The sequence below is a fragment of the Stenella coeruleoalba genome (genome assembly GCF_951394435.1).
Source record: "Stenella coeruleoalba genome assembly, chromosome: 17".
NCBI lineage: Eukaryota > Metazoa > Chordata > Mammalia > Artiodactyla > Delphinidae > Stenella > Stenella coeruleoalba.
Window position 1 is genome coordinate 48,197,209 of NC_137163.1, and position 13,500 is coordinate 48,210,708.

The 13,500-nt window shown below is 35.1% G+C and overlaps 1 protein-coding gene across 1 annotated transcript in view; it reads right to left on the bottom strand.

Annotated features, from left to right (window-relative positions):
• Positions 1 to 13,278, bottom strand: part of LOC307175784 (UDP-N-acetylglucosamine--peptide N-acetylglucosaminyltransferase 110 kDa subunit-like) — a 30,572-nt gene extending 17,294 nt beyond the window's left edge. The window contains exons 1-2 of the mRNA XM_079901268.1: positions 13,257 to 13,278; positions 4,911 to 5,082 (exon numbers count right to left, since the gene is read on the bottom strand). Of these exons, the coding sequence (XP_079757394.1) occupies positions 4,911 to 5,018 (108 nt within the window). The 5' untranslated portion in view covers positions 5,019 to 5,082; positions 13,257 to 13,278. The remainder of the gene's footprint in view (positions 1 to 4,910; positions 5,083 to 13,256) is intronic.
• Between the last annotated feature and the right edge of the window lie 222 nt (positions 13,279 to 13,500).

Here is a 13,500-nt window from a genome sequence, read left to right on the forward strand (position 1 = left end):
AAAAACAAGAAATTACATAACACTGTATGTTATACAAAGATATTAAATTAATCATCATAACATCCTGTGAGATGGGCATTAAATTAGACTAAGCAAGATGAAGCAACTTATCCAGAATTGTATAGTTGGTACTTTCCAGAATTTAAACCAGGTATTTTCCCAGTTCCATTCTACATTATATATTCATTTCATTATTTGAAATGAATTTTGAGTCTTCATTTTGCTTTGTTTCTGAAGTTATATGGGGATAGAATGGAGTTGGATATTTTCAGTGACATTCACACATGGGGAAGGAAATTGAGTGCAGAAGCTTCAGCAATGTTTCCATGGAGAACACTAACAACAGAACCAGAAACACCGTTATCCTTTTGGTTCAGTGATCTTTCCTGAAGCACTACAAGAATCAATTTTAAGAAGCCCAGTGTTTTCCAAACTTTCACCAATGGGCTCTGTAGGGTCCTCTAACAGTATCTAAGAGACTAACTAGTTTCTCATCCCAAGCCACGTAAGACAAGGAGTTCTGATTGTTCTCTGTGAGGAAATCAAGTGACAATCATAGCTGGTGATTTAGGATAGTTTCTTCAGGGCCCAGGCAAAACCTAATACACAGTAATAATCATTGTTAACTGCATCTTTGACAAGGATTAATCAGGTATCAGAGAGGTCTATAAACTGGGAGAAATTATGATCAAAGAGAAACACAGACCACAGATATTTAATTAATGCTCAATTATTTATGAGTTTAACTTTGGTTAACCTAATTTTCCTTCTTCTAGACAATTTCCAATTCGTCTCCACAAAGAGACCAGAATAATCACCTTCCAATACACGATTTATTGTGTTGCTTTAATTTAAAGCATACAGTGACTTCTACATTCACTCCACCAAGTTTTGCCAGGAGAGAAAAGGAGACGTGATATTTTGTCTTGAATTAGATATGCCACCATACTTGACTTAGCTTATCCTACTGGAAGCACTTTGAGGGCAGGTTCTACAGTCTTGTCTTACATCCTCTATGGAATCAAGCCAAGGGAATCACACACAGTTACAGCTGGGAAAACATTTGTTCTGGGTTAATACTTTTAGCCTTTACCACCAAGACTTTATCACCAAGACCTATCTTTACAGTCTCGAAACAGGAGACCTTCTTGCCTTCCCTTTTCATATTGACTAGGAAGGTAAAGGGAAGAACTGAGAAGTACCCAAAGTCAGCTAGCAGCCAGCACAGATAAATCATCTGTGGAGATAGTGTTTCTTTCAAAAGATATAAACATAAGAGGAAGTCCTAGTGTTTGAAACAACTGTGCATAATAAAATTGCATGAAAACCTAGAAATCCAGATGCAGATCAGTAACATATTGGTTAAATAAGCTGTTATGTTCATGCAATGGACAAGTGTACATACATTAAGAAGAACGAGATACTCTTTTCTATGAGATTCTCTTTTCACTGAACTCATCAGTGCTGCAAACACAATGTTACATAATACTTTTTCTTTAACATTATATCAGGCATCCTCATCTTGTCCTGCATTTATTGCCAGTGTTACTAAAGTCTATCACTTACCTCTTTCTCTTTTAGACATATAATTTCTTCTTATTTTGGAAGCATTCATCAATCCCTATTTTACTCTTTCTTTTAAATTACAAATGAATATTGAATTTTATAAAATATCTTTTGGGGGATATTTCAAGTGATTGTATACTTTTGCTCTCCTTTGACCTTGTTATATGGTAAATTATATTTTGTTATTTTATATTATGCTATTTATTATATACTGTATTATGTTTACTAATGACATTTATTATATTATAATTACATTATTTTTAAGGTAGCATTTTGTTTTAGATAGACAAGACAACCAGTGGAATAGGAAGCATCTTAAAATTAGATGCAAGAGCATAAGGGAATTGAGATTAAAATAAAATTCACGTTTTGGATCAGCAGCAAAAATTATTCAACAAAAGTGGGAAAATATGGCTATCATAGAATTACTAAATTCTAGACACAGCAACTAGTTAAAAGTGAAAAAATAATGAAAGTGTAAAAGTATCAGAAACCTGGGAGACTTGAAATAAATTATTCATGAGGAATACCTTTCTAAGATACAAAGAAAAAAGGATACATTTAATTATATAAGAATTAAAATTTTCCTCATGGCAAAATGCACTACAAAGGTCAGAAAACAAGCAAAAGAAATTGGGAAATATATTTAGAAATGGATATGCCTCCTTTACAACTTTTGAGAGAAGCACATGTTTCTTTTTCCTTTAACCTGTTATGTGGGTATTAATCTATAATGTAAGTGCATGGTTCCTTTCCTTTAACCTGTAATGTGAGATTTAATCTATATGGTAAGTGCATGGTTCCTTTCCTTTCATCTGTAATGTGAGCGTCAACATGGGGCACTGTTTCCAAGCATAGACTTTGGATGTTCCTGTACTGGTCCCGTCACTGACCATCCACAAAAACTTACAAATGCTGCTTTACTTTCCTGGGGGTTAGAGTCTTAGCTAAGAAATGGAAGCAAAATAGAACTTTCCCCCAGGGATGATAGAAGGTTTAAAGGAGTAAATATGTAAGTGACTTAGCACAGTGCCTAGTACAAGAGAGATCAATATAAGTACATAGCAATTTTTTAAAGAGACACATGAAAGAAATAAAATGTGGTGATTTCAATCTATTGATATATATTCTTGACATTAAACTACATTGGATGACCTAACTTGCTCGTGCTTTTTCTTACTCTAGTGAACTTGGGTAGCTAATATCATAGTTTAAAATTTTTCCTTTTATATTTACAAGTAAATTTGACCTGTAAATTTCTTTTTCCTTACAGTCCTAATCTATTTTCAGTATTAGGATTATATAGACTTCGTAAGATGAATAAAGGAGCATTCTTCCTTTGCTACTCCCTAGAAGTTTTTCTTTGTTAATATTGATGTTATCTGTTTAACAGAAGTTGGATAGAATTCACCTCCCAAACGATCTGGCCGGGTCTGGTATTTTCTTGGTGAAAGCTTGTAAACTATTGACTTAATTCCTTTACTGGTGCAAGAACTCCAGCTACAAATTTCCTCTTGTGTCAGTTTTGGTAAACTTTAGGAGCTAGGAAATTGTCCACTTTACAGAAATGTTCAAATTTACTGGCATTTCATATATTCTCTGTTTGTACTCTCTGCTATAACACTGTCCTGATTCTTTCTGTATATTGTTTACTTACATTTTTGTTTTGCTTAATCAAAGTTTGTTTTTTTAAATCTTTTCAAAGAATATTCTTTTGACTTACTAAATCACCTCAATTTTATACTTCTTTCTGTTTTATTAAGTTCTGCTCATATCTTTATTGTCTATTTTTCTATGTTCTCAGGGTTTATTGTTTTACTCTTCTGATGTCAATTAAAACACTTGGTTATTAATTTTAATAAATCTTTTTACTTATAAATAGTTGAACTTTTTGAAGGTTCCAGCTTAGTTGCACGTATCTAAGGGTCAGCTCCTCCTCACAGTTGCTGGCCTAAGGCTTAGTTGACCCTATAGCAATGTATATACTGACATTTTTTCCCCTCGACTTTCTGTGTTTTGCTACTTCTCACTTCTCTTTGCAGAGAAGCCCTTTGAAATACCCTTAACTTATTTTACAGCCAATAAGTCTTTAAAATACTGTGTATTTTTTAAGATAAATCAACTTATATAATTAGGCAGGAAATCTGATCTGCCATATTTTTAAAAACAGCATAATTTCACTCTTCTCCACGATTAATCTGCTGTATTACACGACCTTCGAGTTTTTAGCTTTATCAATGACATGTACTTTAAAAATGTTTGAAAGATCCTACCCAGTCTTTTAAAACATCCTTGCTCCTTGTTTCAGTTCTAGTTTTATGTATATTTTCTGCCTGGCACCTGATAATTCCAACATCTGATGGATGGCCTTGGGAATTTAATTCTGGTATTGATTGTTTTTGCTGATTCTCTCCACTTGTAGCTGATTTCTTCATTATTGTGTAAATTTAGATCATGAGCTCACATTTAGCTAAACTTTATCTGTGGGAACGCTGTAGGCCTGTGTTGAAGGTCTACCTCTCCAGAAAGGGTTTAGTTTTGTGTTTGGAATACCACCGATTTGGGAGCATTTTAAGTTAATTTCTTAGCTTCTGTTTGCAAGACCGCAAATAAATTTGCAACCCAAACACTGTGAACACAGATCTTCGGTTCAGAATTCTCAAGATTTCCTACCTGTTTCCTACCCAGAGCAGAGGCCAAGAGAATTTGCTCTTAGTCTCCCTTTGCCAGCAGATATTTTTTTCTCCTGGCACACCCTTTCATTCAAGGTGAAGCCAGGGATAGGTAGGTTTAGTTCTAACTTCCCATCTAGTAGGGATGGAGTCTTACCTCCTGCCTCCCATGTGGTCATGGCCATTTAAAAACAAGTCTCTATACCAGGTGTGTCATTCAACTACGGCCTGTATTCCAAATCCAGACAGCTGCCTATTTTTTATGGCCTATGAGCTATGAATAATTTTCACGTTTTAACTGGTAACATTTTAAATTTTAAATGGTTACCTAAGTACCTAAATAATATCCTCAATTTTGCCTCTTTGGTCTACAAAGCCTAAAATATTTGCCATTTGGCTCCATAAAAACAGGATTTCCAGCTTCTGTTCTAAGCTGTCAAGATCTTCAATCCACTCTTAATAGAGCTATCACTCTCACACATGGACCACCCTTCCTTCATGGGTCCTGGACATTTCGACTGCACACTTCCAAAATCAACCACGCACTTAAAAATAAGTTGTGTACATTTAACCTAGCATACCTAACCCATTTCTTTTAGGAGAGTTTTTCAAGTAATCTTGCCCACCGTATTCTTCAGAACTTCATTAATAATGGCAAAAAACTGGGCTTACCTGGTGGCACGGTGGTTGAGAGTCCGCCTGCCGATGCAGGGGACACGGGTTCGTGCCCCGGTCCGGGAAGGTCCCATATGCCGCAGAGCGGCTCGGCCTGTGAGCCATGGCCGCTGAGCCTGTGCGTCCGGAGCCTGTGCTCCGCAACGGGAGAGGCCGCAACAGCGAGAGGCTTACGTACCAAAAAAAAAACAAACAAAAAACAAAAAACGGCAAAAAATTAAAACAACATTCAACAAAAATGCGAAATGTTCATAACAATTATAGAAGCACATACAGTAGAAAACTATAAACTGTTATTGAAACAGTGAGACATAACTTTTTATTCTTAAAGAACTATATTTAGGTCCCTTTTGTTTAAATAAGTATATTTCTGTGTATGTATGTATACAGTCATGTATTTATATACACATACATTATTTGTATATTTATAGAAACATATGAAATACATACCTATACACATACCTTTGATTTATATTTGTATACATACACAGGAATATAATTATATATTATATATTTATATACATTCAACTGAAAACTGGTAGTATACATATATATCGTGTATAAATGTGTGTCTACGTGCATGTGTAGAAAAGCGGGTTGAGAGATATGGAAGCATGAGTTAGACAGGGTTCAAGATTTTAAAAGTACTTATGTGTAGGTAGTGAGGTTAAGGCCCATTTGATTGAAAATATTGCATATTTTTACATCAATTGTTATGATGACCAGATTCCTATGTCAATAAAATTATAAATAGCTATACATGCTCGTATGTGTAATGTATAACTAGAAGATATATAGTTTTATATATGTATTATATTTATATTATATAATACAATTATACTAATACATTATATATTGTTATATAGAATATATTAACTATAGTGTATTATATCAGATAATAATATTATATATTTATATATTATGATATAATTGTTTTATAATCAATATTACAGGATATATCATATTAATATTATGAACATATTAACCATAGAAATACATTTCATTACTCATATATTTTGTATATAATATATGCTAGGCAAAAATATATATTAATATAATACATAATTGTTATACACTAATATAAATATTAGTATATTACACTTATACATCAATATAATATTTAATATTGGTATATTTATATTATTTTTAATATATACATAGCTAATACTCTTTAAAGCCATCTGCTACAAGTAGAATAAGACCAGGAGTATGGCTAATGCAAATTGTAAAAATATTAGATTACTTATATTCATTTATATGTCATTTTCCTGGAATCTGCATCTGGCTACTAGAGAGGACACACAGCAAAATCAACAAAAAGTGCCCAGGACATAGGATCCTTTATTCATTGGAACCTCAAAGGAAACACAGTGCTATTCAGTCCCCCTTCAAAGAGCCAAGAGCAAACCTTGAAGCACCCAGTAAAAGCCAATTCAAACAAAAAAGCTTTTCCACTTAAACTGGAAAAAGTTAAGTTCCCAAGAGACCCCCTACATCAACCACTGAAGCTCATTTGGCAGTAAAAACAATAATGTTCACCGAACAACAAGAAACGCAAAACAATAGGTGTTTTACCAAAAACACAAAAAAGCAGCTAATTAGTGTCTTTCCTGTTTGAAAGAAGGGGGTGGGAAGTGGGCAGACGACCTGATAGGAAAGATAAAAAGAAAAGGAAAAGGAAAATAACAGTTTCCAGTTTGACACTCAAGCTGTCTTCTGCATCCATTTCGTCAAGACCACCAAGTCAATGTGGAAGCTTTTTCCTCCTTCCCTTTTCTTTTCATGAGACCCATCACAACCAGCACTGCAGATTCCATCCAATTAATGAATGCTGTTGCCTACATGTGTGAATGAGCTGTGAGTAAAGTACTGAAGTAGAGGACACCTAAAGTGAAACGTCTTCATGAATGTCCACGTGGCTGAGCAGCAAGTTAACCTTTCATAGATGTGCTAAAGAAGAACAGTTGGGTTTTATTTTATTTACTTTTCCCTGGACTGTGTTGAATGACTATCATCGACAAGTTCAGGCTACTTTTTGCTGAGGATTAATGCACTGGGAGAGCTGAGAGAACACTGAACAGTAGAGCTGTCTTTTTCTTGACCAGTTCACCTTAGTTTCCCAAACTCTAAGTCTTTCCCTAATTCTTTCTCCTTTTTATTGTAGTAAAATGAACATAACACAAAATTCACCATTTTGATCATTTTACAATTCACTGTACCATTCAGTGGAATTTACTACTGTCACAATGTTGTGCAACTATCACCACTGTCCAACTACAAAACATTTTCATCACCCCAAGAGGAAACATACACCCATTTTGAGGAGTCATTCCCTATTTCCCTCTCTTCCAAACCCCTGGAAACCACTAATGTATAGTATTTTCCGTGTGTATGGATTTGCCACTGCTGGACATTTCATATAAATGGAACCATACAATATAGAGCCTTTCGTGCCTGACTTCTTTCACTTAGTTGCATCCATGATGTAGCATGTATCAGTAATCCATTCACTTCTATGGCTAAATTCCCTGATCCTGTTTTCTTCATACTGTTTGAATACAAAATTTAAAATAAGTTGAGAGTGAAGCTCTGTTTTAAGGGCACATCTACGAGGCCAACTCTTTTAAAAAAGGTGAAAAGGGAGATATTGTTGTGAAATGATAATCGTTGAGAAGCCTCAGCCAATTTGATAATGAAAAGTTTGGGAAACGTTGCAAAAAATTATCTGCTTTATATTACAAGCCTTTTAAGCAAGGATTCAGGAGATTGTCTTTTTCTTGCAGGTAACTTAAATGAGTCAGAAGGAAATAACTGCGCTTTAAAACAGATTTTGAAAGGATTCTATTTATTCTTAATAGACGAATGGGAGTACAAGTAGTTCACATCCAATATGGACTCCCTGTCCAAACACTGTTTATTGTTTTAGCCACCACTATCGAATTATATTTCTTGAGAGTAAGGCAGCTCAATTCCTGCATATTACTATTTTTTTTCCTGCATATTACTTTTTAAAATTCATCTATCAAATCCATTAATACAGTATAAACAAGAGATGTTCATGTTTCAGTGCAGTTCAAATATCAGGTATAAAGAACCACCAGCAAGAAAAAGAATCCTATATCTCTTGCCAGAATGTGGTCAGCTCTGGGGTGCTTTGCTAGCTGAAACACACTTTCATTGTTAAGAGGATAGAGGCTGTTTAAGAGGGATGAGAGCCAAAAAATGTTAACTACGTGTATGTGTTAAGAACAGTGCTAGGTTATCTCATATTCTATATCAGCCAAGGCTCACCATTTTACATATGTGAAAAGTGAAGTTAAAAGTGTTTTAGTAGGGCTTCCCTGGTGGCGTAGTGGTTAAGAATCTGCCTGCCAGTGCAGGGGACGCGGGTTTGAGCCCTGGTCCGGGAAGCTCCCACATGCCATGGAGCAACTAAGAGCATGCGCCACAACTACTGAGCCTGCACTCTAGAGCCCGTGAACCACAACTACTGAAGCCCACACACCTAGACCCCGCGCTCAGCAACAAAGAGAAGCCACCACAATGAGAAGCCCGCGCACCGTAACAGAGAGTAGCCCCCGCTCACCGCAACTAGAGAAAGCCCGCGCATAGCAAGGAAGAGCCAACGCAGCCAAAAATAAATAAATAAATCTTTTTTTTAAAAAATGTTTTAGTAACTTACTAAAAGGCACGCAATCAGTAAATCTGAGCAAGAATTCAATCCCAAATCTGTCACACTGAAGTTTAAGCTAATACATGAGATTAATAAAAACAGCACTAAATTAAAAGTTCAGAGATATTTTTAATTTCATACTCTTTCACTAACGCTCTTTGGAGATAAATCATTTCTTTTATATGGGCCTTAGTTTTCACAACTATAATAGTTGGAAGCTTGACTAGATGATCTCTATGTAGTCTTCCAATTCTAAAATGTTCCACTCATTTGGATTCCTACAATAATTGCCCTGGCAATACATGCATGCTGCCACCAAGCAGCCGCAGAGACTGTTAGTTCCTTTTATATCCCTAGTGGGGAGTGCATTTTGACATCAGACTTACCGGTCAATAGTACAAACTGTTAATATAACTATAAAATAACAAAATAATAAAAAGTATTATTTCCTGTAAAGCAGAAGCTTTACATTGTCTGTGAATCATATCAGAATCACCTGTAGGTTTGTTTGGTTGTGTTTTAACATATTTATTGGAGTATAATTGCTTTACAATGGTGTGTTAGTTTCTGCTTTATAACACCTGTAGGTTTTTAAACATAGAGGAAATCCATAACCCATCGAATGGGAATCTTCAGAGACAGGACATGGGCATCTGGATTTTTGGGCTCCCATCATCCGTATATTTTATTTTATTTTATTTTTTGCCTATGTACAATATTTGTCACATCCTCTTGAATCTTTAAATGTTTCTTTTTGTTTTAAAATTTTAGCATATTCCATAATCTTCACCTACTTTTCATAAGGTGTTATCTGTTATGTTTATTCGATCTTGTGCTTCTCCTGGTTGTCTTCTTTTTCTTCTTTTTTATTTGGGGGGGGGGGGGGCGCTGCCTCATGGCTTGCAGGATCTTAGTTCCCTGACCAGAAATTAGACCCTAGGGCCCCAGCAGTGAAAGCGCCAAGTTCTAACCACTGGACCACCAGGGAAGTCCCAAGACTTCTGTTTTAAATGACTTTTTCCCCACTCTAATTCATTCCTGGGATCAGTTTCATGTTTGAACATTAAACCAACCTTGCACTACTAGAATAAAGCTACTTTGATTGTGATATATGATTGTTTTACATACCATGGATACAGTTTGTGCTTCTGTTTACACATTTTGCATGCATGTTCAAAAGAGAAACTGGCCTGTGATTCTATTCTTGTAATATTCTTTTTAGTTTTGATCTGAAGCTTATGTTGGCCTTATAAATATTTTGAGCAATATATACTTTTCTGTCTCCTGGAAGATTTTTATGTAAGATTACCAATATTTCTTCCCTAAATATTTGGAACAATTTACTTGAAAGCCATTTATCCCTGGAAATCATTTTCTGTAAAGGTACTTAATTATACAAACAACTTTTGCAGTAGATATAGGTTTTTGAGATATTTTTTCTTTCTTGGGTTAGTCTTGTTAGCTTGCATTTTTAAAGAACTTGTCATTTTCGATGAATTTTCAAATTTATAAATATAAAATTATCATAATTTTAACAGCTTTATTGGGATGGAATTTACATACCATAATTTCAACACTTTAATGTATACAATTCAGTGGTTCTCAGTGTAACCACTAAAAGACTTGTGTAAGCATCACAACAATCCAATTTTAGATTTCTGTCCCCCCACAAAAAACCCATTACACATTAACAAGCTTTTTTCAATCTCCTCAACCCTCTCAGCCCTAGGCAACCACTCATCTACTTCCTGTCTCTACAGATTTGCTATTCTGGGCATTTCATATAAATGGGACCGTACAATATGTGATGTTTTGTGAGTGGCTGCTTTTACTTTACATAATGCTTTCATGGTTCGTCCATGTTGTAACATGGATCAATAGATCATTCCTTTCTATAGCTGAATGCTATTCTATTGTATGGATATTCCACATTTTGTTTATTCATTTATCCAGTTGTCATTCGAATTATTTCCACCTTTTGTTTTTAGAAATACGCTTCTATGAACATGCACGTACAAGCTTTTGTGCAGACATAAGTTTTTATTTCTCTTAGGTATATATTTAGTAGTGGAACTGCTGGGTCATAGGGTAACTCTATGTTTAACACTTGCAGGAACTCTCAAGCTGTTTTGTAAAATGGCCGCACCATTTTACATTCCCACCAGCAATGTATGTGGGGTTCAATCTCTTCTCTTACAGCCTAGCATGTCATCTATGCTGGAAAACGTTTCACATGTAGTTGAGCAGGATGAGTATTTTACTGTTTGGTTGAGTGTTCTGTAAACATTTATTAGGTCTTGTTAATTCATAGTCTCGTCCAACTCTTCTATATCGTTGTTGATCTTCTGCCTAACTGTTCTATCCATTATTGACTGTGGAGTACTGAAGCCTCTACCTAATGTTGTGCAATTATCTATTTCTTCCTTCAATTCTTCATGGATTTTGGTATTTTCTTCTTCGTGTATTTTGGTTTTACCTTATTCAGGGCAAATATGTTAAAGATTTTTGTATCTTCCCTCTCTTTATCATAAAATGTCCCTTTTCATATCTAGTAACTTTTTTGTTTGTTTTAAAGTCTATTTTTTCTGGTATTAGTATAGCCACTTCAGCAATGCTTACGGTTGCTATTTGCATGATGTATATTTTTTCATCCTTTTACTTTGTACACATTAGACTTTTGAATCCAAGCAGTGTCTCCTATAGAAAACATTTTTTAATACCCAGTTCGACAATATCTGCCTTTTGATTGTACTGTTTAATTCATTTACATTTAGTTTTTATTATTGATATGGTAGGATTTATTTATGTCTATCATTTTACCTTTGGTTTTCTACATGTCTCATGTTTTTGCTTTTTTGTTATTGTTCCTCCGTTTTCCTTTTATAGTAAGTAGATATTTTCTACTGTAACATGTAATTCCTTTAATGATTTTTAACCACATTGTTTGAGTAATGGCTGCACTAGGGCTTATGTAATACATCTCAGAATCTCTTCAGATTTTTACTAGGTTCATTCCAGATAGAAACAGAAACTGTACTTTTATAGAGCTGTATGCCTTCCCCTCTTTTTTGTTTTTATTACATTTATATATTTTACATACTTAACAACATATTATTATAATAATTACTTCTCAGAAGCTTATTTTTTCAAAGAGCTTAGAGAAGAAAGTTGAGCAAATAAATATTTTTGAGTTTGTCGGGTTAATCTATTTACCATTTCTGGTTCTCTTCCTTTCTTCCTGCGGATTCAGCTTATGATCTACTGTCATTTTTATTCTAACACAGCTTTGTTCTCACTGCCTTCGTTGTGCCATATCATCAAATATATGATATTTTTTTATTTTACATAGAGAACAATCCAAATATAGTCATATTGTTTAGGCACTTACTTTTTAAATTAGTTAAGAGAAGAAAGGAGAAGAAATTTGAAATTACAGTATCTTTTATAATTCCCTACACAACTGCTCTAGTCAGCATTCTTTGTTTTGTTTGTATGGCTTGAGTTAACTGTCTGCTATCATTTGAAGAACTTCCACTAGTATTGCTTGTGAAGCCCGTCTGCTAACAATGAACTCACTCAGTTTCTGTTTCTGTTTCTGAGTTATGGTGAAGTATTGATGATAAGTTGTGGAGTGGTAGGAAAAACTAAAATGCGATGTGCTGTATGATGTATGTTTCACTGAAGTGTCTTGGTCAAATTCTAATGATTTATGATAGAAATCACATAAAGCAAGCATCACAATTCTCCAGGAATGTTCTGTAGAATGCTAATGTTAATGATGAAAATGTGATCCCAAATCTTTCACTTGTATTGACCTTATCTCAATAATTCTTCTCCCAACAATGCCATAACTAGAGTTGAGTTCTAAAGTGTACCTTCCTCTTTTCCAATAGAAATGGTCCCACAATTTCAGAAAGTTCTCAAAGGTGAAAAAGTGCACACGGCGTTTATCACGTTTGCAAATGCCAATGAAAATGCTAAGGTGACACTGTCCAAAAGGCAATATTCTTCTGTGAGGGCACCCAACTTTAAACAGATACACATATTCTAAATACAGCTTAGATCTGTGACATGTTTTGGCCAATGAAGTGTGAGCAGACATGATGGCCTTCAATGAGCAGCAGAGGCCTTAAATGGGCTTGTGCAGTTGGGCTCACCTCTTATGTATCAGTGAACTCTGTGAGAAGACAGGGCCTGGGAGCTGCGGCCTCACAGTTGGGCTCCAGAGGAACATGTGTGTTACAGACCTCAAACTGACCCAAAACACGGAGCAAAACCAGCCATCTAGAGGTCTAAAAGAGAGCCACTGCAGCTAGCCAATAGGTCCAAGAAAAATAAATTCTTGTTTATGGAACTGAGTTTTGGGTCGATTTGTTCCAAAGCATTATCACAGCAAGAGCTGACTAACACAACATCCTCCAAATCATTGTTATGTAAATGGATGCCACCATGCCTACAAGTAAGGCAATTGTGTACTCAAATTGTGAGAGTCCTTGAACTCTTGGTGCCTCTCCAACACAATGTACATGGCTAAATTTCCACAAATAAGTTCACTAATATACCACAAAGATCTCCCTAAGCTTTTATTAAATGTAATGCAAAGTTCTTTCTTTTCATTTTCTGCTTCTACATAGTTAAAATGCTTTTTATCAATGTAAAGTGGCTCTTACCTTTTGGCTTCTGTCGTGAGAGTCTTTTGAACTCTGAAACACTGTAGGATATCACCTATATATGGAATCTAAAACATACAACAATTGAATAAATATAACAAAAAAGAAGGAGAGTCACCGATATAGAGAACAAACTAATGGTTGCCAGTGCGGAGGGGGAGGAGGGGGCAATACAGGGGTGGGGAAGTGAGAGATGTAAACTACTGGGTGTACGACAGGCTCAAGGATGTATTGTACAACACAG